Raw genomic sequence first — 23865 nt, forward strand, 5'->3', positions numbered from 1 at the left:
AACTAACACAACATTGTAAATTAACTATACTTCAATTAAAAATTCATAGAAATTATGAAGCTAAGTATCTTGACAGAGAAGGGAAACACACTATACTTATATCATTGCAAAATCCCTTTTGGGCTTTTAAAATGAACATAGACATCTTTGTATATCATATGTACAGACAGTATGTAATACAAGATTTGTGTTTCAGGTTTTTGCTGTAATTCCATATGCACATTTCATTCATTCAACAATATTTACTGAGGACTTGCTCTGTGGGAGGCACTGGTTGTCAGGTATTGGAAATACTACAGTGAGTGAGACAAAATTCCCACGTATATTCTAGTTACATACTTCCTGGTTAGCCCTTGTACTAACAAACTAATCATTTACAGTAACTCACTCTCAGGGATTCTTTAAACAGTTTACAGTTCTACTTACAAACAATCCATCATTGCTATACCACCATAGCCTCAGCCATTTCAGTATTACTGGGTTCCATGAGGGCAGAGAAGTCTATTTTTCTTTTCTATCCCTCCAGCACCGAGGTTAGTATTACAAAATCTATCAACATTGGATTTTCTCATTTCATTTTTTTAGTTTAATAGGCATATAATGAAATCCTGACAAATGTGAATTTGCATTTCATTAAGTCACAAAAGATATGATTTTATGTCTGTTTTTCCTTGTCTATAAACTGTGTTACTCATTACATAGAAATTAGATACTGCCAAAATATATTTGAAATGATTTTACTGATGGTGAGATTTGTTTTCACTTAAAAAATATTTTCTGTTATTATATCCCTAACTTAGAACTTATTTAAGGGATATTTCAAAATTTTCAAGTAGTTCAGCATTTTTCTAACTCTGTTCATGTTATTTTTTTTCAAGATTATTACACGTAGTTGGGATAATGTACTAACATGATAGATGCACTTCTTACCTTTTTTTTTTTTTTGGCTGCACCTCTCAGCTTGCAGAATCTTAGTTCACCCACCAAGGGAACTTGCATCAAAAGCACTGAATCCTCACCACTGAACCCCAGGGAATTCCCTCTACCTTTCTGAAACTACTAAACACATTTTATGTTCAAGAGCAAGATGAATTGTTTCCATTAATTTACTAGAGTGTATTCCTATGTCCTACAGTTAGATTCACACAACATATCCATAAATTCTTCCTTGGCTCTCCTATACTCAGATCTTCCAATCCCATTTTCCATCCATTCCTGTCCCTCTCCCCACCTTGTTTTATGAGCATTACCACCTTGCTCATAACTTCTTCTTGATACTCTTTTGACAGAGATCTATGTATATTTCTTGCATTTCTATTAGTTTTTCTTTTATGCACTTTCTTGGTACATGTTTAAGATATATGCATTCAGTATCACGACAAGGCTTTCATTGTTCTATATACATTTTACCTTTTATGGTGACTTTAATGTGTATCTCAGAGCTGCTTTTAATTTCACAATTAATTTCATCTTATTTTAAAAATTTTACCTTGCATATGATTCACTATTATTATACATGTGCCTTCTAACTCTTTTGTAAACTACAGATTGTTGATTTTTAAAACTCAACACTTTAGAAATAGAAGGGCCATTTGAAGCATATCCAGCCTGGCCTTATCATTTTACAGATAATGGATCTGGAGCCCAAGGTCATAGAGTTAACCAGGATAAGTCTTAGGTTTTTTCACCACGGCGCTATAACACCAGTTAAGAGCATGGTGTAGACCAAAGGCAAGTTTGAATACGATTTTGCCTTATCAGCTGTGTGACCAAGGCATGTTGGCCAACTTCTGCAAGCCTCAGTGTCCTCTTTGACAAAATACAGTAGTAATCTCCCAAGGAGTAACTGTGAAGATAAAATATATGTAAGTGATTAGCACAATGCCTGGGGAAGAGCTCAGTAAATAGAATAATTTTCATTATTATTCCCTCTGAAATGTGTGGTTACTTCTCGAAAGGGTCAGTCAGTCAGTTCAGTCACTCAGTCATGTCGACTCTTTGTGACCCCATGAACTGCAGCACGCCAGGCTTCCTTGTACATCATCAACTCCCAGAGCTTGTTCAAACTCATGTCTACCAAGTCAGTGTTACCATCCAACCATCTCATCCTCTGTCATCCTCTTCTCCTGCCTTCAATCTTTCCCAGCATCAGGGTCTCTTCTAATGATTTGGCTCTTTGGATCAGGTGCCCAAAATATTGGAGCTTCATCTCCAGCATCAGTCCTTCCAAAGAATATTCAGGGTTGATTTCCTTTAGGATGGACTGGTTTGACCTCCTTGCAGTCCAAGGGACTCTCAAGAGTCTTCTCCAACACCACAGTTCAAGGGCATTAGTTCTTCGATGCTCAGCCTTCTTTATGGTCCAACTCTCACATCCATACATGACTACTGGAAAGACCATAGCTTTACTATATGGACATTTGTTGGCAAAGTAATGTCTCTGCTTTTTAATATACTGTCTAGGTTGGTCATAACTTTTCCTCCAAGGAGGAAGCGTCTTATAATTTTATGGCTGCAAGTCACCATCTGCAGTGATTTTGGAGCCCAAGAAAATAAAGTCTGCCACTGTTTCCACTGTTTTCCCATCTATTTGCCATGAAGTGATGGAACCAGATGATATGACCTTAGTTTTTGGAATGTTGAGTTTTAAGCCAGCTTTTTCACTCTCCTCTTTCAGTTTCGTCAGGAGGCTCTTTAGTTGCTCTTCACTTTCTGCAATAGGGTGGCGTCATCTGCATGTCTGAGGTTATTGATATTTCTCCCAGCAATTGTGATTACACTTGTGCTTCCTCCAACCTGGCATTTCACATCATGTACTTTGTATTATAAGTTAAATAAGCAGGGTGACAGTATACAGCCTTTCATACTCCTTTCCCAATTTGGAACCAGTCCATTGTTCCATATCCTGTTCTAACTGTTACTTCTTGACCTGCATACATGTTTCTAAGGAGGGAGATAAGGTGGTATTCCCATCTCTTGAAGAGTTTTCCACAGTTTGTTGTGATCCACACAGTCAAAGGCTTTAGTGTAGTCAATGAAGCAGAAGCAGATGTTTTTCTGAATTCCCTTGCTTTCTCTATGTTGGCAATATGATCTCTGGTTCCTCTGCCTTTTCCAAATCCAGTTTGAACATCTGAAAGTTCACAGTTCACGTACTGTTGAAGTCTGGCTTCAGTCATATGAGGACTTCCCTCATAGCTCAGTTGGTAAAGAATCTACCTGCAATGCAGGAGATCCTGGTTTGATTCCTGGGTCAGAAAGATCTGCTGGAGAAGGGATAGACTACTTATTCCAGTATTCTTGGGCTTCCCTTGTGGCTCAGCTGGTAAAAAAATCTGCCTGCAATGCGGGAGACATGGGTTTTATCCCTAGACTGGGAAGATCCCCTAGAGAAGGGAAAGTCTACCCACTCCAGTATTGTGGCCTGGAGAATTCTATGGACTGTATAGTCCATGGGGTTGCAAAGAGTTGGAAAACGTATGTATACCAAAACATTTTCTTCTTAATGTTTCCTCAAATAACAGATGTTACAATATGGGCTTTTTGTTTTGTTTTGTTTTAAAGTTGTTGCCTGGCATTCCCATTTCTTGAAGGTTGGTTCTCTAAGATGTGCTTCCTAAGACTCTCTCTGTCCATTCTCCCCTTCTCTTCACTCTTTACTATCTCATCTGTATGCTCAAGTCTGAAGAACATTCCCCACCATCTCCCTTTACAACGACTTGCAAAATCTACAGTCTCAGGAACGTTCCTTAGAAATTTGATAGGATTGGTTTTTTAAGTGGTCAAAGCCACAGATATGTGTCCGTGGGGGGTACTATTGACATCTAAGCTTATATAGTGTTTTAAAGTTACACAGCATTTCCTCATCCTTATCTCAAAAGTATTGCAGGGTGTGTAGCACAGTGCTGCTTTGTCTCTGTATAAGGAAACTGATACTGGGGGAGGTGCCAGTGGCAGGGTTCAACTGGGAAGTGCAGAGCCCTGATCAGAAAGTATGAGTCACAGGGCCAAACTGTGACAGTATGTTTGTTATAAGAACAGACATGTGGTAAGAACAAACTTCTTAAACAGTTTACGGTAATGATTATGTGAGTAATTTTTCTCATCTCTTAGTATATATGAATACTTCAATTTGGGACCATAAAGTAGGAACAGCTAACCTTTTGGAAGTATTGGGAAGTTAAGCTTCAATCCTTCTCTCTGAGTTCTCATGCATATTCCATAAAAATAGTATACATGACCCTTGTTAAAGACGTTAAGGCAGGCTTTATTCAAGGGGGCTACTACAATGGGATTTTGTAATGGGGGAGAGAGATCAGGCTCAACTCCCAATATGACAAGGAAAGATGAGAATTTATAGCCAAGGAGGAGGGTGGGGTTCAGTGGATAGAAAGTTAGTAAGAGGAAGCATCAGGGTAAGGAGAGGATTCGTGATGAAGATAGGACAAGGTGATCAGACATCACCTGGGGATGACGGAGAATGAGGAACCCAGTCAAAGCGTGAGGGTGGACATTCTGGCTACAGGCATGGAGCAAGATTCTTGCTAAAATTGGACTTTGCAGAGACCAGCATGGACACTCAAAAGTCAAGCCTAGTTGAACAGTTGTTTATTGTGTGTAGCAGTAGGATGATCATCGTCAATCTTGTATGTTAGACACTATGAATAAATGAATCTGTTCCAGTTAAATAGACTCAGCACAACTTGGGCCTGTACAAAATCCTGTAGCAGAAGGGGGAAGGTTGCCTAAGACTCTGGAGTTCCTAAAACTACACTGGAAACTAGAAGGCAAGGGAACAGTGATTTCAAAATTCTGAAAAAAAAAAATTATCTCCAACCTAAAATTCTATATCCAGCCAAGTTATCAATCAAGTGTGAGAATAGGATCAAAATATTTTCACATATGGAGTCTTACAAAATTTATCTCCCACATGGCCTCTCAGGAAACTACTGTGTAATCATGTTCCACCAAAAAGAAGAGAAAGGCATGGGATCAACAGATCTAGACTTGAAAACTGACATGAAGAGAATTGCCAGGATAAGGGTAAAGAGGCATCTCAAGATGACACATCTAATATACACCAGGCACACATAGCCTGTTCCAGACTACAGCAAGTTAGAGAGCCCCAGGGGGTAGTTCATCAAGAAGATGAAGCTGATAGCTACCTGATGTTCTGAAATTATCAAGAAGAGATTTATACAACAGGCAGAGAGCTTATCATTGAAATGAAAATAAACAGAAACTTTAAAATATTTTTTAAAGATATTAATTTTAGAGAAAACACACAGTCATTACAACGTGTGGGCTTCCCTAGTGGCTCAGTGGTAAAAAAATCCACTTGCCAAGACGGGAGCCAAGGGTTCAATCCCTGGTTTGGGAATATCCCCTGGAGAAGGGAATGGCAACCCCCTCCAGTATTCTTGCCTGGGAAATCCCATGGTCAGAGGAACCTGGTGGGCTACAGTCCACAAGGTCTCAAAACAGTCAGGCATTACTTAGTGACTAAAGAACAATATTATAATGTGAACACTCAATGTTGACCTATGCTGGGAGGATGTGATTATAGGAAGATGGAAAATATGCTTACATGTTGTAGGAGTGAGGGGCTGTGAAAGAAAATGAAATCATAATCATCCATATTGGCACTTCAGTCACTAGTGCATAAGACAGAAGTGTATTACTTAGAGACTCGGGGGAAAAATAGCTAAATAATCAGCTTGGAGGGATGAGAATGCTTGCCTCTGCCTAGAAGAATGGGGAGGGGGATAGATCTCCTTCTCTGGTAGGAGAAGGCTGTTTGTCTGTCTTCTTTAAACCCATCACTACCTACTGCCTTGAGAGTGCCTTTGACAGCCACCCACATTGCTCCAGTCCTCCCTTCTGATCTGCCCCAAAGATTTGCACACCTATTCTTTTCTTTTTTCTTTTAAGGGCTTTAATGCTGACTGTCACAGGGAAACATATTGGGAAAACAGAGATAAAAGCAGGTGAAGAGACAAAGGTTGGAGAATCTGGGAGGTTGTCTCAAGCCTGGAGCCTTGAGCCATATCTCCTAGCCCCACTCCCAAGATGGTAATGGGAAGTCTACTGGACTTTTGCTCTCAGGCAAAGTACATCATGCGAAATGCTGGGCCGGATGAAGCACAAGCTGGAATCAAGATTGCCGGAAGAAATATCAATAACCTCAGATATGCAGATGACACCACCCTTATGGCAGAAAGCGAAGAAGAATTAAAGAGCCTCCTGATGAAAGTGAAAAAGGAGAGTGAAAAAGTTGGTTTAAAACTCAACATCCGGAAAACTAAGATCATGGCATCTGGTCCCATCACTTCATGGCAAATAGATGGGAAAACAGTGGAAACAGTGGCAGACTTTATTTTCTTGGGCTCCAAAATCACTGCAGATGGTGACTTGCAGCCATGAAATTATAAGATTCTTGCTCCTTGGAAGAAGAGCTATGACCAACCTAGACAGTATATTAAAAAGCAGAGACATTACTTTGCCAACAAAGTCTGTCTAGTCAAAGCTGTGGTTCTTCCGGTGGTCATGTATGGATGTGAGAGTTAGACTATAGAGAAAGTTGAGCACTGAAGAATTGATGCTTTTGAACTATGTTGTTGGAGAAGACTCTTGAGAGTCCCCTGGACTGCAAGGAGATCCAACCAGTCCATCCTAAAGGAAATCAGTCCTGAATATTCATTGGAAGGACTGATACTGAAGCTGAAACTCCAATACTTTGGCCACTTGATGAGAAGAACTGACTCATTTGAAAAGACCCTGATGCTCAGAAGGACTGAAGGTGGGAGGCGAAGGGGACGACAGAGGATGAGATAGTTGGATGGCATCACCAACTCAATGAACATGAGTTTGAGTAAGCTCCGGGAGTTGGTAATGGACAGGGAAGCCTGGCGTGCTGCAGTCTATGGGATCACAAAGAGTTGGACACGACTGAGTGACTGAACTGAACTTAACTGAAAGATTCAAAGGGTGTGGGGCTCATGAAACATGCCCTGATACTTTTCTAAGAAAAAGTTTTAAATGGTTCTTATTTCTCCCAGTTATAAAGCAACATATGGACTCTGAAGAAAAATTAATGGTAAATAAAAATACAAAACATAAATCACCATAATTCCACAACCCAGAAATAATTATTAACATTTTGTTCTAATCATTTTTTTAACCCTTGAGTAGATAAACTTTATCAGCACACATACAATATTGGTACATACCTTTCATATATAATGTGTATCACCCAAAAATAACCTTTAACATTTCTTTGATTCTTTTTGCTATCTTTAACTAGATAAATGATTATCAGTATACATAAGATGTATTTCTCTCATGGGGTTCCCTGGTGGCTCAGCAGTACAGAATCTCCCTGCAATGCAGAAGACCCAAGTTTGATCCCGGGGTTTGGAAGATCCCCTGGAGAAGGGCATGGCAACCCACTCCAGTATTCTTGCCTAGAGAATCCCATGGACAGAGGAGCCTAGTGGGCTACAGTCCATAAGGTCACAATGGGACATGACTAAAGCAACTTAGCAAGCATGCACAGACTTCCAATGGCACATCTGGTGGCTTGTGCAATTTGTCGCTGAGGCAAGGGCAAGGTCGCTGAAGACCTCTGGTGATGGGCATAGACTTTCTGCAGAACCTAGCAACAGATACAGAGCTCGGGCAGATCAGGGCCCAGCTGCAGGCAAGTCCATGGAAGAAAAGGACCCAGGCTGATTTGGGCAAGACTGTATAGAAGCCAGGTCTGAATGTACTTTGGGCAGAAATACTGGCTCCACACTTGAGACATTCCCAGGAAAATAAAAAGGGAGATATATCACTTGGAACCACTGCAGAACCACACCAGGTAAAAATGAATAATTCCAGAAATGGAATTAAGACCCAGAACTACACAGTCAATATTTCCTTTAGTGATTGCGTTTAAACTTAATGCTTTCTTTTGAAATGAATGGTTACATAAATTCAGAACTGAGCATCTCAGTGGGAAGGCCGTTGGGGGATACACCCAAGACCCATAAAGTCACACCAGGGAGGCAGCCATCCCTCTGCCAAGAGTTGTAGCTGCCTGCCCCACAATGGGCACTGCACTCCTCAGCTCTTATCAGGGAAGCTGTTTCTTGCCTCTTATCATTCCCTTTGATTATTTGCTGCTGCTGCTGCTGCTGCTAAGTCACTTCATTTGTGTCCGACTCTGTGTGACCCCATAGACGGAAGCCTACCAGGTTCCCCCATCCCTGGGATTCTCCAGGCAAGAACACTGGAGTGGGTTGCCATTTCCTTCTCCAATGTGTGAAAGTGAAAAGTGAAAGTGAAGTCGCTCAGTCGTGTCCGACCCTTAGCAACCCCATGGACTGCAGCCTACCAGGCTCCTCCATCCATGGGATTTTCCAGACAAGAGTATTGGAGTGGCTTGCCATTCCGTTTGACTATTTAACATGGTTTTAATCATTAACATCTTCTGAAATCTTATTGCAGTATCAGCATTTTTGTTTGCAGTCTAAAAAAGTACATCATTAAATACTGTTTATCTGATAACCTGCAATCAAATCTACTCAACCCACAATCAAATCTACTAGCTATCAGCTAGTTTTATAATTTCTAATGTCTCCAATGAGCCACTGTACTTGTTAGTCTCTAAACAGGAAGCCTATTTCAGGGAAATAATCTCAGGTGTATTCCTGTCCCCACCTTAGTCTAAGACATTCAGTTCAGTTCAGTTCAGTCGGTCAGTCGTGTCCGACTCTTCGCGACCCCATGAATCACAGCACGCCAGACCTCCCTGTCCATCACCAACTCCCGGAGTTCACTCAAACTCATATCCATCGAGTCGGTGATGCCATCCAGCCATCTTATTCTCTGTCGTCCCCTTCTCCTCCCGCCCCTAATCCTTCCCAGCATCAGAGTCGACATTAGCATGGCTTTCTTTCTTAACTTTATTTCCCTCTTTCTCTGGATGTTTAATTAGACTGCAGATTCTTTTAACTCTATCTTCTGATTTTGTTTTGTCTCTCACAGGGTTTACCAGAAGGCAAGGCCCACAAGCACCCTCAGTACTGAGATTCCAGTTGGAACATAGTACTGCATCATCTTCTCTGTCAACAACACAGGTGTCCACCTATTAGAGATGGAAGACTTATAGATATGGCACACTTCAACTCCCTCATTTTACAGACGAGAACACTGGGCTTTAGAGAGGGTTAATGACATGTGCAGGTTCCCACAACACAGAAGCCAGAACTAGAATTCAGGCCCCCAGGTTCCAAGATCAATGTTTCTCCATTATTATAGTGAACACCATCTCAGTTTAAGGCAAGGGGCTTCCCCATCCAGAAGAGCCTTGTGTATGTAACTCTCCATGGGGTGGCCCAGGGGTGGGACCTCCTGGGTGTCCAGGCAGGTGGCTGCAAGGCCTCTCTACTGCAGCACCTGTCAGTCCAGGGATTGATCCTGGAAAGGTAGGAGGGGTCCTGGATATCAGGGACTTGAGAAACAGATCAGACCAAACGTTAAACCTCTCTCAGTGCTTGGTGGGGGATTGGGAAGAAATCTTGACTCTCAAGATGACAACAGAAGAAGGAACAGAGAGAAAGGAAATAATTTGATAAAGATGTAGGCTCTAAACCCCTCTCCTCAACAAAAAATGGGAGACCTTAAGCACTGGCATATCTCCTGTAAATGACTTGCAAAAGCAGCACTTTGGAAAGAGCCTTTGATTTGATTTAGGCAAGAAGACTAGGTTCAGTTCAGTTCAGTTCAGTTCAGTTAGGAAGGAATATTCTCTAGATACTCTCTACAGGCAGCCTATCTTGGAAATAATCAGCCACCTTGTAACAGCCTTCACCTGTAGTTTGATTCAGGTAATTGATAAAGGATAAATAAATTATAGAGTAAATCCTGAGTTCTCATCAGAAGGACATTTTTTTTCTGTTTCTTTAATTTTGAATCTATGTGAGATGATGGATATTCATTAAATTTACTGTGGCAATCATTTCTTGATGTATGTAAGTCAAATCATTATGCTGTACACTTATACAGTGTTGTCTGTCAATTACATCTCAATGAAACTGGAAGGAAAAAAAGAATAAATAGTCATTTTTCCTCTCAAGTCATTTTCTCATAAGACAGGTTGGGAAGAAGCACATCGTAGGGAATGTTTTCCATTTTCCTCTGCATCTCCAAAACTGGGCACAGACCTGGCACAGATTAGGTCACAAGCAGACTTACAGTGAAGATTCCCTCACTTGCTTCTCCTTCTAAAGTCCAGGGAGGAGACCCCACAGTGTGTTCACTAGCCACAAGCCTTGTAGAATTTGCAAAGGGAAAAGGTTTCAAGCATGGCCCTCTGTAGCTATTTGTATTACTTTAACCAAGAACTCTGGCTAATGCAGATAGTAAATGTTGGAGCTGGGACTTCAACTTAGGTGCTTACTTCTGAGCCTGTGCTCCCTCTGTCATGTCACACCGGCTTTCTAACTCATCTCAGGCTACAAGCCAAGCAAACCTTCTTGCTACCCTGGGAGATACAAGTCAGAATCCACGGAGAGGAGTTTTACCTACCTGATTCCTAAAAAGACTTGCAGGAGAGTGCAGATGCCAGAGACGAAGAAAATGGTGCTGATGAGGTAGCTCTGGGTCAGGGGATCATGCTGCAAACACAGGTCCTTCGCCAGGATGAGCGGTACTGCCACAAGCCCCCCTAGGGCCGTGAGAAAGTGCTGCAGGAAGAGCAGAGAGAGGAGACAAACTCAGAGATGCTGTGGCTGCCTACCCCACCTAATCCTATTCCTTCTACTGGAGGCTCAATCTTCGGTCTCAGAGGAGATCCAGGCAAGTGGCAGGAACTAGGAAGTCTTGGCAGCAAGAAACAGGGACACAACCAGAAGGTCTGGGGTTCGAAGGCAGGACCCCAGGGCTGAGAACTGCTGTTCTAGGTAAGAAACCAAGGTAGGGACACAGTGCAGGAGGACATAACAGGAACCAAGGAGGTGGTCTTAAGAATAGGAATAAGACAAGATAAAATAAGGCACAAGGTGAGGGCAAGACCATTGACCAGGAAGGCCTGAGCACATTCTTCAAGACTGATTATACATTAGGTCACAAAACAGCATCAGCAAATTTAAGACTGAAATCAAACCAACAATCTTTTTTGTCTGCAGTGGTCTGAAACTGGAAATCAATAAGAGGAAGGAAACTGGACAAAAGCTGGTGGAAATTAAGAAACACACTCTTGAACAACCAATGGGTCAAGGAAGAAATCAAAAGGGAAATAAAAAATAACTTAAGACAAATGAAAATGGAAATGCAACATACCCAAACTAATGTGAGGCAGCAAAGCAGTTCTAAGAGGACAGTTTATAACAATATATGCCCACATTAAGAAAGAAAAAAGGTCTCAAATAAACAGCTTAACTTTATTTCTCAAAGAACTAGAAGAGGAAGAACAAACTGAGTCTCAAGTTAGAAGAGAGGGAAAAAATACAGATCAGAACAGAAATAAATGAAATGAAAAACAATAGAAAAAAATCAACAAAACTAGAGCTCTTTAAAGGTAAACAAACCCTTAGCTAAACTCAGAGAAAAGGAGAGAGGACTCAAATAAAATGAGACATGACACAATAGAAATACAAAGTACCATAAAACAATAGTAACATTACACACCAAGAAATTGGATAACCTAGAAGAAATGGATAGATTACTAGAAACATGCAATTTACCAAGACTGAATCATGAAGAAATAGAAAATCTGAACAGATCAATGACTAGTGAGGAGACTAAAACAGTAATCAAAATTTCCCAACAAAGAAAAGCCCAAGACCGGATGGTTTCACTGGTGAATTCTATCAAGTATCTAAAGAAGAATTAACACCAAGCCTTCCCAAACTCCTCCAAAAAAATTGAAGAGGAGGAAACACTCCCAAACTCATTTTACAATCCAGCATAACCCTGATGGGGTTATGGCTCAGACGGTAAGGAATCTGCCCGCAATGCAGGAAACCCAGGTTTGATCCCTGGTTTGGGAGGATCCCCTGGAGAAGGAAACGGCAAGTGAGTCCAGTATTCTTGCCTGGAAAATCCCATGGACAGAGAAGCCTAGCAGGTTACAGTCCATGGGGTCACAAGGAGTCTGACACAACTGAGTGACTTTCACATAACCCTGATACCAAAGCAAGATAAGGACCCTATGAGGAAAGAAAATTACAGACCAATATCCCTCATGGATATAGATGTAAAAATGCTCAATGAAATTCTAGCAAACAGCATTCTACAGTACATTAAAAGGGCCATATGCCATGATTAAGAAGGATTTTTATCCCCATATATACAAATCAATAAATATGATACACCATATTGGTAAAATGAAAAATAAAAATACTATCACCCCAATGGATGCAGAAAAAAACATTTGACAAAATTCAACATGCTTTCATAATGAAGTATCTACATTATCCATTTTATCGGCTCACAATAATATTTTTAAAAATAGTAAGACATTTGCTTCTCTTCTTTTGTGGAAAAGCACAAGGAAGCAAACAAAAAAGTATATCCCATCCCTGATATTCCACATTGAACATTTTGGAATTAAAATGAAAATGAATCCATCTATGAGATTAAAGATTCAAGCTACAAAAAGTTACAAAACAAACAGTGAAAGTTGAAAACTACTTTCCTTTTTCTAGTTCCTCAACCCAAGTTTAAATACCTCTATTGGTTTCTTATGATTCCTTCAAGACATGGAAAAATTACTACATATACTTATTTCTGCTGTTCTGTTTCTCTTTTTGTTTGTCTTTAATGTAAAAAAACATCACACTAGACACAGTTATTTACTTGACTTTTTTCACTTAATCTATGTTGGTGATCATTTTTTAACAGCAAGGTAAATATATCTTTCTCTTTCTAACAGCTACATTAAAAATTTATTTGTTAGAATATGCCACAGGTCTCTAAGATGGATATTTTGGGGGTGTTTCTGGGTTTTGTTTGTTGTTGTGATTTTATGATTAATCAATAGAACATCTTTGCACTTATCTTAACAAGTCTTGCCAGCATATATAGAGAGAAGTTCTTAAAAAAAAAAAAGTTTTTTTTAATTTGGCCATGCCACACCATTTGTGGAAACTTAGTTCCCCCACCAGGGATTGAACCCATGCCTTGGCAGTGAAATGATGGACTCCTAACCACTGGACCATTGGGGAATTCTCTACAGAGAAATTCTTAAGCATTAGGGCCTGGGTTAAATAACATGTGTTTTACCAGTTAATAGAAAAGTTGCACCAGATAACATTCCAATAAGTGTTTGACAATATTTGTTTTCTAATATTCCCCAAGCACTGGTTATCAAACATTTCAGTTGTTTCCAAACAAATTATAATTGGTATCTTGAAAAAAAAAAAACTCACAATGGCCCAGTTGGTGTCCTTGATGTGCCCTAGTAGCTTAGCATGGGGGAGAACCTTCCCCTAACTCCCTGCCCCAAACTCCCTGGGAGAAAAGAGAGCCTGGAGGAGCCTTGAGTCCCCTAAAGGTCAACAACATGGAAGCCAAGAACATGAGCAACTGAAGTTGCTGCTGCTGCTGCTAAGTCATTTCAGTCGTGTCCGATTCTGTGTGACCCCATAGACGGAAGCCCACCAGGCTCCCCTGTTCCTGGGATTCTCCAGGCAAGAACACTGGAGTGGGTTGCCATTTCCTTCTCCAATGTGTGAAAGTGAAAAGTGAAAGTGAAGTCGCTCAGTCGTGTCCGACCCCTAGCGACCCCACAGACTGCAGCCTACCAGGCTCCTCCATCCATGGGATTTTCTAGGCAAGAGTACTGGAGTGGCTTGCCATTGCCTTCTCCGGCAACTGAAGTTAGATCTTGACTAATCTGACCCATGTGTGTTGATGTTCCTTTTGACACAGAGCCTCCTTGCACCCAATGCTTCTGTGTGGCATTACCTGGATCCCCAAGAAGATGCAGAGATACCATGGTGGGATGTCCAGGATGCCATAAGCCAGGTGGCTGCTGCTGGGACTCTTAAGCAGGCCATCCTTCTTCCTACCTTGGTCAAATTCATGGGAGCTGAGCACACCATCACCCTTCTGTGGGAAAAAGAAAAAAAACAGGTTTGAGCATTTCAAGAGGAATCAAGTGCACTTTGATGCAAAAAGCTTGGCCTTTATGTACCAGTGTCAAATCAAATCTCGGAGACAGAGTTTTGGATGAAGTAGAAAAGAATAGCTTATTGCTCTGCCAGGCAAAGGGGAACACAGTGGCTCCTGCCCTTGAAAACTGTGTGTCTCCACCCAGAGGGATTTGGTGAGAAGTTTTATAGCAACGGCTCAAACACGGGGCTGCTAATAAGATAAGGCCATGTACAGTTCAGTTCAGTCGCTCAGTCGTGTCCGACTTTTTGTGACCCCATGGACTGCAGCATGACAGGCCTCCCTGTCCATCACCAACTCCTGGAGTTTACTCAAACTCATGTCCATCGAGTCGGTGATGCCATCCAACCATCTCATCCTCTGTCATCCCCTTTGCCTCCTGCCTTCAATCTTTCCCAGCATCAGGGTCTTTTCAAATGACTCAGTTCTTCCCATTAGGTGGCCAAAGTATTGGCATTTCAGCTTCAGCATCAGTCCTTCAAATGAATATTCAGGACTGATTTCCTTTAGGATGGATTGGCTGGATCTCCTTGCAGCCCAAGAGACTCTCAAGAGTCTTCTCCAACACCACAGCATCAATTCTTCAGTGCTCAGCTTTCTTTATAGTCCAACTCTCACATCCATACATGACTACTGGAAAAACCATAGCTTTAACTAGACGGACCTTTGTTGGCAAAGTAATGTTTCTGCTTTTTAATATGCTGTCTAGGTAGGTCATAGCTTTTCTTCCAAGGAGCAAGCGTCTTTTAATTTCAGGCTGCAGACACAGTCTACAGTGATTTTGGAACTGCCCGAAATAAAGTCAGCTAATGTTTCCATTGCTTCCCCATCTATTTGCCATGAAGTGATGGGACCAGATGCTATGATCTTAGTTTTCCGAACGTTGAGTTTTAAGCCAAATTTTTCACTCTCATCTTTCACTTTCATCAAGAGGCTCTTCAGTTCTTCTTTGCTTTCTGCCTTAAGGATGGTGTCAGCTGCATATGTGAGGTTATTGACATTTCCCCTGGCAATCTTGATTCCAGCTTGTGCTTCATCCAGCCCGGTGTTTCTCATGATCTACTCTGCATATAAGTTAAACAAGAAAGATGACAATATACAGCCTTGATGTACTCCTTTTCCTATTTGGAACCATTCCGTTGTTCCATGTCCAGTTCTAACTGTTGCTTCCTGACCTGCATACAGATTTCTCAGGAGGCAGTTCAGGTGGTCAGGTATTCCCATCTCTTTCAGAATTTTCCACAGTTGTGATCCACACGGTCAAAGGCTTTGGCATAGTCAATAAACCCAAAGTAGATGTTTTTCTGGAACTCTCTTGCTTTTTTGATGATCCAACAGTTGTTGGCAATTTGATCTCTGGTTCCTCTTCCTTTTCTAAGTCCAGCTTGAACATCTGGAAGTTCATGGTTTACACACTGTTGAAGCCTGGCTTGGAGAATTTTGAGCATTAGTTTGCTAGTGTGTGAGATGAGTGCAATTGTGCAGTAGTTTGAGCACTCTTTGGCATTGCCTTTCTTTGGGATTGGAATGAAAACCGATATTTTCCAGTCCTGTGGCCACTGCTGAGTTTTCCAAATTTGCTGGCATAATGAGTGCAGCAATTTCACAGCAACATCTTTCAGGACTTGAAATAGTTCAACTGGAATTCCATCACCTCCACTAGCTTTGTTCGTGGTGATGCTTCCTAAGGCCCACTTGACTTCACATTCCAAGATGTCTGGATCACACCATCATGATTATCTGGGTCGTGAAGATATTTTTTGTTTAGTTCTTCTGTGTATTCTTGCCACCTCTTCTTAATATCTTCTGCTTCTGTTAGGTCCATATCATTCCTGTCCTTTATTGTGCCCATCTTTGCATGAAATGGCCCCTTGGTATCTCTAATTTTCTTGAAGAGATCTCTTGTCTTTCCCATTCTATTGTTTTCCTCTATTTCTTTGCATGGATCACTGAGGAAGGCTTTCTTCTCTCTTCTTGCTATTCTTTGGAACTCTGCATTCAAATGGGTATATCTTTCCTTTTCTCCTTTGCCTTTCATTTCTCTTTTCACAGCTATTTGTAAGGCCTCCTCAGACAACCATTTTGCCTTTTTGCATTTCTTTTTTCTGGGGATGGTCTTGATTCCTGTCTCCTGTACAACGTCACGAACCTGCATCTGTAGTTCTTCAGGTACTCTGTCTATCAGATCTAATCCCTTGAATCTATTTCTCACTTCCACTGTATAATCATAAGGGATTTGATTTAGGTCATACCTGAATGGTCTAGTGGTTTTCCCTACTTTCTTCAATTTAACTCTGAAGTTGTCAATAAGGAGTTCATGATCTGAGCCACAGTCAACTCCTGGTTTTGCTTTTGCTGACTGTATAGGGCTTCTCCTTTGGCTGCGAAGAATATAATCAATCTGATTTCGGTGTTGACCATCTGGTGATGTCCATGTGTAAAGTCTTCTCTGTGTTGTGGGAAGAAGGTGTTTGCTATGACACAGAAAACTAACCAGTCTGATCACATGGACCACAGCCTTGTCTAACTCAATGAAACCATGAGCCATGCCATGTAGGGCTACCCAAGACAGACAGGTCATGGTGGACAGTTCTAACAAAACATGGTCCACTGGAGAAAGGAATGGCAAACTACTTCAGTATTCTTGCCTTGAGAACCCCATGAACAGTATGAAAAGGCAAAAAGATAGGACACTGAAAGATAAACTCTCCAGGTCGGTAGGTGCCCGATATGCTATTGGAGATCCGTGGAAAACTAACTCCAGAAAGAATGAAGAGATGAGTCAAAGCAACAACAACACCCAGTTGTGGATGTGACTGGTGATGGAAGTAAAGTCCGATGCTGTAAAGAGCAATATTGCATAGGAACTTGGAATGTTAGATCCATGAATCAAGGCAAATTGGGAGTGGTCAAACAGGAGATGGTAAAGTGAACCTCAAAATTTTAGGGATCAGCAAACTAAGATGGACAGGAATGGGTGAATTTAACTCAGATGACCATTGTATCTACTACTGTGGGCAGGAATCCCGTAGAAGAAATGCAGCAGCCATCATGGTCAACAAAAGAGTCCGAAATGCAGTACTTGGATGCAATCTCAAAAACAACAGAGTGATCTCAGTTCATTTCCAAGGCAAACCGTTCAATATCACAGTAATCCAAGTTTGTGCTCCAACCAAGAATGCTGAAGAAGCTGAAGCTGAACAGTTTTATGAAGACCTACAAGACCTTTTAGAACTAACACCCAAAAATGTCCTTTTCATTATAGGGGACTGGAATGCAAACGTAGAAAGTCAAGGAATACCTGGAGTAACAGGCAAATTTGGCCTTGGAGTACAGAATGAATCAGGGCAAAGGCTAATAGAGTTTTGCCAATAGAATGCGCTGGTCACAGCAAACACTTTCTTCAAACAACACAAGAGAAGGCTGTACACAGGGCACTGCTTTAATAGATCTCAGGTAATCTGATGAGAACCTTGTTCTTGGGCTCACTTGGTAGCTCAGATAGTAAAGAATCCACCTACAATGCAGGACACCCAGGTTTGATCCCTGGGTTGGGAAGATCCCCTGGAGAAGGGAATGGCTACCCATTACACTAATCTTGCCTGGAGAATTCCATGGACACAGGAGCCTGGTGGTTTGCAGCCCATAGGGTTGCAAAGAGTCAGATATGACTCAGTGACTAACACACATGATCTGATGAGTTTGAAGTTCCTTTAATCTGGAATGAAGAATGGTGACATCTTCCTCCTTAAAAAACTAGGAATAAAACTGCCATATGACCCAGCAATCCCACTCCTAGGCACATACCCTGCGGAAACCAAAATTTAAAAAGACACATGTATCCCATTGTTCATTGCAGCTCTATTTACAATAGCTAGAATATGGAAGCAACCTAGATGTCCATCGACAGATGAATGGATGAAGAAGTGGTACATATTCACAACAGAATATTACTCAGCCGTAAAAAGGAATGTATTTCAGTCAGTTCTAATGAGGTGGATGAACCTAGAGCCTATTATACAGAGTGAAGTAAGTCAGAAAGAGAAAGAGAAATATCATATACTAACGCATATATTGTGGACTGTGAAGAAAGCTGATCGCCGAAGAATTGATGCTTTGGAACTGTGGTGCTGGAGAAGACTCTTGAGAGTCCCTCGGACTGCAAGAAGATCCAACCAGTCCATTCTAAAGGAGATTAATCCTGGGTGTTCATTGGAAGGACTGATGCTGAAGCTGAAACTCCAATACACTGGCCACCTCATGCGACGAGTTGACTCACTGGAAAAGTCTCTGATGCTGGGAAAGGTTGGGAGCGGGAGGAGAAGGGGACGACCGAGAATGAGATGGCTGGATGGCATCACCGACTCTGTGGACATGAGTTTGAGTGAACTCCAGGAGTTGGTGATGGACAGGGAGGCCTGGCGTGCTGTGATTCATGGGGTCGCGGAGAGTCAGACACGAGTGAGCGACTGAACTGAACTGAACTGAACTGAACGCATATATACAGAATCTAGAAAAATGGTACTGAAGAATTTATTTGCAGGGCAGCAATGGAGAATTAGAGAGAACAGACTTATGGACATGGGAAGAGGGGAGGAGAGGGTGAGATGTATGGAGAGAGTAACATAGAAACTTTGTTTCTATGTTTCTTTGTTTCTGTTCTATGAAGTAAAATAGACAGCCAATGGGAATTTGCTGTATGGCTCAGGAAACTCATACAGGGGCTCTGTATCAACCTAGAGGGGTGGGATGGGGAGGAAGATGGGAGGGAGGCTCAAGAGGGAGTGGATATATGTATACCTATGGCTGATTCATAATGAGGTTTGACAGAAAACAACAAAATTCTGCAAAGCAATTATCCCTCAATTAAAAAACCAAACAAATAAATAAAAAGAATGGTGACATCTTCCATTTATTTTTAGTCCTTTTGTTATTGTTGTTCAGTCACTAAGTCACGTCCCACTCTATGTGACCCCATGCACTGCAGCACGCCAGGCTTCCTTGTCCTTCACTATCTCCCAGAGTTTGGTCAAATTCATGTCCATTTAGTCAGTGATGCTATCTAACCCTCTCCTCCTCTGTCATCCTCTTTTCCTTTTGCCGTCAATCTTTTCCATCATCAGGGTCCTTTCCAGTCAGTGGGCTCTTTGCATCAAGTGGCCAGAGTATTGGAGCTTCAGCATCAGTCCTTCCAATGAATATTCAGGATTGATTTCTTTTAGGATTGACTGGTTTGATCTCCTTGAAGTCCAAGGGACTCTCAAGAGTCTTCTCCAGCACCACAACTTGAAAGCATCAATTCTTCAGCACTCAGCCTTCTTTGTGGTCTAACTCTCACATCCATACATAACTACTGGAAAAATAATAGCTTTGACTACACAGACCTTTGTTGGCAAAGTGATATCTCTGCTTTTTAACATGCTGCCTAGGCTTGTCATAGGTTTCCTTCCAAGGAGCAAATGTCTTTTAATTTCATGGCTGCAGTCACCATCCACAGTGATTTTGGCACCCAAGAAAATAAAGATACTGTTTTATCTCTTGAGGTAGAACCAGGACCTTGCCCAAGCCTGCACTATTATTTCCTGGCTGCTCTCTGTTGTCTCTGAATGCCCTCCTTTCCCTGATTACCAACTGTTTGAATCTAACCTTTGGGACTCAGGGAAGGTCATGGAGACTGGAGTCTGTTCCCCACAAACAACGAACAAGAGACATGGAAAGGCTTCTGTGCCCAGGAGCCCCAGAGGCTCCCGCTTAGTTTCACTTTCTTATCACAACCAGACAAATGGACAGCTTTCTAGAGGCAAGAACAGTGGTATGGTGATATATGCTGGCCAGCTTGTGGTTTCTATATTCAGACTCAAAAGACCAGTGACTTTCTATATTACACATCTGCAGCAAGCCCTAACAGAAAATAAACTTTGTGGAAGAACGAATGGTAATCAACTCCATGGTCAGGAAATGGGCAGAGGAATTCCTAGATGATTCATTTAGTGGTTAGGGCTTCATGCTTTCACTGTTAAGGGCATGGGTTCAATCCTTTGTCTGGTAACTAAGATCCCACATGGTGTAGGCAAAAAAAAAAAAAAGAAAAGTGAGTTTCTCAAGAAAATGTGCAAGGAAATGGGGATTCTAACCCAGATGGTGTAGCTGCCTTTGTTTATGCTCCTACAGGCCAACCCTGTGCCAAACCCCTTATCATAATGTGTTTATTATAATGGACTATTTCCTTATCCATCTCTTCTGCTGGAACTGAGTTCCTAGAATGCATTCACCGTGCCTTACTCTCCTTTGTTGTCCCAGCTTCTAGAACAACCCCAATGCTCAGTGTAGACTGAGTAAATGGTGGAATGAACAGACCTAACACAAATGTTAATAAATGTAGAGCATATCGAATGCTCTAGGGTCAATAGCCAAGTTACATTCCTATCAGTTCAGTTCAGTTCAGTCGCTCACTCGTGTCTGACTCTCCGCGACCCCGTGAATCACAGCACGCCAGACCTCCCTGTCCATCACCAACTCCTGGAGTTCACTCAAACTCATGTCCACAGAGTCGGTGATGCCATCCAGCCATCTCATTCTCGGTCGTCCCCTTCTCCTCCCGCTCCCAACCTTTCCCAGCATCAGAGACTTTTCCAGTGAGTCAACTCGTCGCATGAGGTGGCCAATGTATTGGAGTTTCAGCTTCAGCATCAGTCCTTCCAATGAACACCCAGGATTGATCTCCTTTAGAATGGACTGGTTGGATCTCCTTGCAGTCCAAGGGACTCTCAAGAGTCTTCTCCAGCACCACAGTTCCAAAGCATCAATTCTTCGGCGATCAGCTTTCTTCACAGTCCACAATATATGCGTTAGTATATGATATTTCTCTTTCTCTTTCTGACTTACTTCACTCTGTATAATAGGCTCTAGGTTCATCCACCTCATTAGAACTGACTCAAATACATTCCTTTTTATGGCTGAGTAATATTCTGTTGTGAATATGTACCACTTCTTCATCCATTCATCTGTCGATGGACATCTAGGTTGCTTCCATATTCTAGCTATTGTAAATAGAGCTGCAATGAACAATGGGATACATGTGTCTTTTTAAATTTTGGTTTCCGCAGGGTATGTGCCTAGGAGTGGGATTGCTGGGTCATATGGCAGTTTTATTCCTAGTTTTTTAAGGAGGAAGATGTCACCATTCTTCATTCCAGATTAAAGGAACTTCAAACTCATCAGATCGTGTGTGTTAGTCACTGAGTCATATCTGACTCTTTGCAACCCTATGGGCTGCAAACCACCAGGCTCCTGTGTCCATGGAATTCTCCAGGCAAGATTAGTGTAATGGGTAGCCATTCCCTTCTCCAGGGGATCTTCCCAACCCAGGGATCAAACCTGGGTGTCCTGCATTGTAGGTGGATTCTTTACTATCTGAGCTACCAAGTGAGCCCAAGAACAAGGTTCTCATCAGATTACCTGAGATCTATTAAAGCAGTGCCCTGTGTACAGCCTTCTCTTGTGTTGTTTGAAGAAAGTGTTTGCTGTGACCAGCGCGTTCTATTGGCAAAACTCTATTAGCCTTTGCCCTGATTCATTCTGTACTCCAAGGCCAAATTTGCCTGTTACTCCAGGTATTCCTTGACTTTCTACGTTTGCATTCCAGTCCCCTATAATGAAAAGGACATTTTTGGGTGTTAGTTCTAAAAGGTCTTGTAGGTCTTCATAAAACTGTTCAGCTTCAGCTTCTTCAGCATTCTTGGTTGGAGCACAAACTTGGATTACTGTGATATTGAACGGTTTGCCTTGGAAATGAACTGAGATCACTCTGTTGTTTTTGAGATTGCATCCAAGTACTGCATTTCGGACTCTTTTGTTGACCATGATGGCTGCTGCATTTCTTCTACGGGATTCCTGCCCACAGTAGTAGATACAATGGTCATCTGAGTTAAATTCACCCATTCCTGTCCATCTTAGTTTGCTGATCCCTAAAATTTTGAGGTTCACTTTACCATCTCCTGTTTGACCACTCCCAATTTGCCTTGATTCATGGATCTAACATTCCAAGTTCCTATGCAATATTGCTCTTTACAGCATCGGACTTTACTTCCATCACCAGTCACATCCACAACTGGGTGTTGTTGTTGCTTTGACTCATCTCTTCATTCTTTCTGGAGTTAGTTTTCCACGGATCTCCAATAGCATATCGGGCACCTACCGACCTGGAGAGTTTATCTTTCAGTGTCCTATCTTTTTGCCTTTTCATACTGTTCATGGGGTTCTCAAGGCAAGAATACTGAAGTAGTTTGCCATTCCTTTCTCTAGTGGACCATGTTTTGTTAGAACTGTCCACCATGACCTGTCTGTCTTGGGTAGCCCTACATGGCATGGCTCATGGTTTCATTGAGTTAGACAAGGCTGTGGTCCATGTGATCAGACTGGTTAGTTTTCTGTGTCATAGCAAACACCTTCTTCCCACAACACAGAGAAGACTTTACACATGGACATCACCAGATGGTCAACACCGAAATCAGATTGATTATATTCTTCGCAGCCAAAGGAGAAGCCCTATACAGTCAGCAAAAGCAAAACCAGGAGTTGACTGTGGCTCAGATCATGAACTCCTTATTGACAACTTCAGAGTTAAATTGAAGAAAGTAGGGAAAACCACTAGACCATTCAGGTATGACCTAAATCAAATCCCTTATGATTATACAGTGGAAGTGAGAAATAGATTTAAGGGACTAGATCTGATAGATAGAGTGCCTGATGAATTCTGGACGGAGGTTCGTGACATTGTACAGGAGACAGGGACCAAGACCATCCCCATGGAAAAGAAATGCAAAAAAGTGAAATGGCTGTCTGAGGAGGCCTTACAAATAGCTGTGAAAAGAAGAGAAGCGAAAAGCAAAGGAGAAAAGGAAGGATATAAGCATCTTAATGCAGAGTTCCAAAGAATAGTAAGGAGAGATAGGAAAGCCTTCCTCAGTGATCAATGCAAAGAAATAGAGGAGAACAACAGAATAGGAAAAACAAGAGATCTCTTCAAGAAAATTAGAGATTCCAAGAGAACATTTCATGCAAAGATGGGCTCAATAAAGGACAGAAATGTTATGGACCTAATAGAAGCAGAAGATATTAAAAAGAGGTGGCAAGAATACACAGAAGAACTGTACAAAAAAGATCTTCACGACCAAGATAGTCATGATAACGTGATCACTGACCTAGAGCCAGACACCTTGGAATGTGAAGTCAAGTGGGCCTTAGAAAGCATCACCACAAACAAAGCTAGTGGAGGTGATGGAATTCCAGTTGAGCTATTTCAAATCTTGAAAGATGATGCTGTGAAAGTGCTGCACTCAATATGCCAGCAACTTTGGAAAACTCAGCAGTGGCCACAGGACTGGAAAAGGTCAGTCTTCATTCCAATCCCAAGAAAGGCAATGCCAAAGAATGCTCAAACTACCGCACAATTGCACTCATCTCACACGCTAGTAAAGTCATGCTCAAAATTCTCCAAGCCAGGCTTCAGCAATATGTGAACCGTGAACTCCCAGATGTTCAAGCAGGTTTTAGAAAAGGCAGAGGCACCAGAGATCAAATTGCCAACATCCACTGGATCATGGAGAAAGCAAGAGAGTTCCAGAAAACCATCTATGTCTGCTTCATTGACTATGCCAAAGCCTTTGACTGTGTGGATCACAATAAACTGTGGAACATTCTGAA

At 41.7% G+C, this 23865-nt stretch overlaps 1 protein-coding gene across 1 annotated transcript in view; it reads right to left on the reverse strand.

The window, feature by feature from the left end:
* LOC129552673 (solute carrier family 23 member 1-like) overlaps positions 1–23865 on the reverse strand; it is a 61640-nt gene that overhangs the window by 29752 nt on the left and 8023 nt on the right. Inside the window, exons 3-4 of the mRNA XM_088834681.1 lie at positions 13954–14097; positions 10573–10730 (exon numbers count right to left, since the gene is read on the reverse strand). Coding sequence (XP_088690807.1) covers positions 10573–10730; positions 13954–14097 — 302 coding nt within the window. The remainder of the gene's footprint in view (positions 1–10572; positions 10731–13953; positions 14098–23865) is intronic.

This window comes from Moschus berezovskii, chromosome 3 (genome assembly GCF_049115385.1).
Source record: "Moschus berezovskii isolate FMDL1 chromosome 3, NW_MosBer_1.0, whole genome shotgun sequence".
Lineage (NCBI taxonomy): Eukaryota > Metazoa > Chordata > Mammalia > Artiodactyla > Moschidae > Moschus > Moschus berezovskii.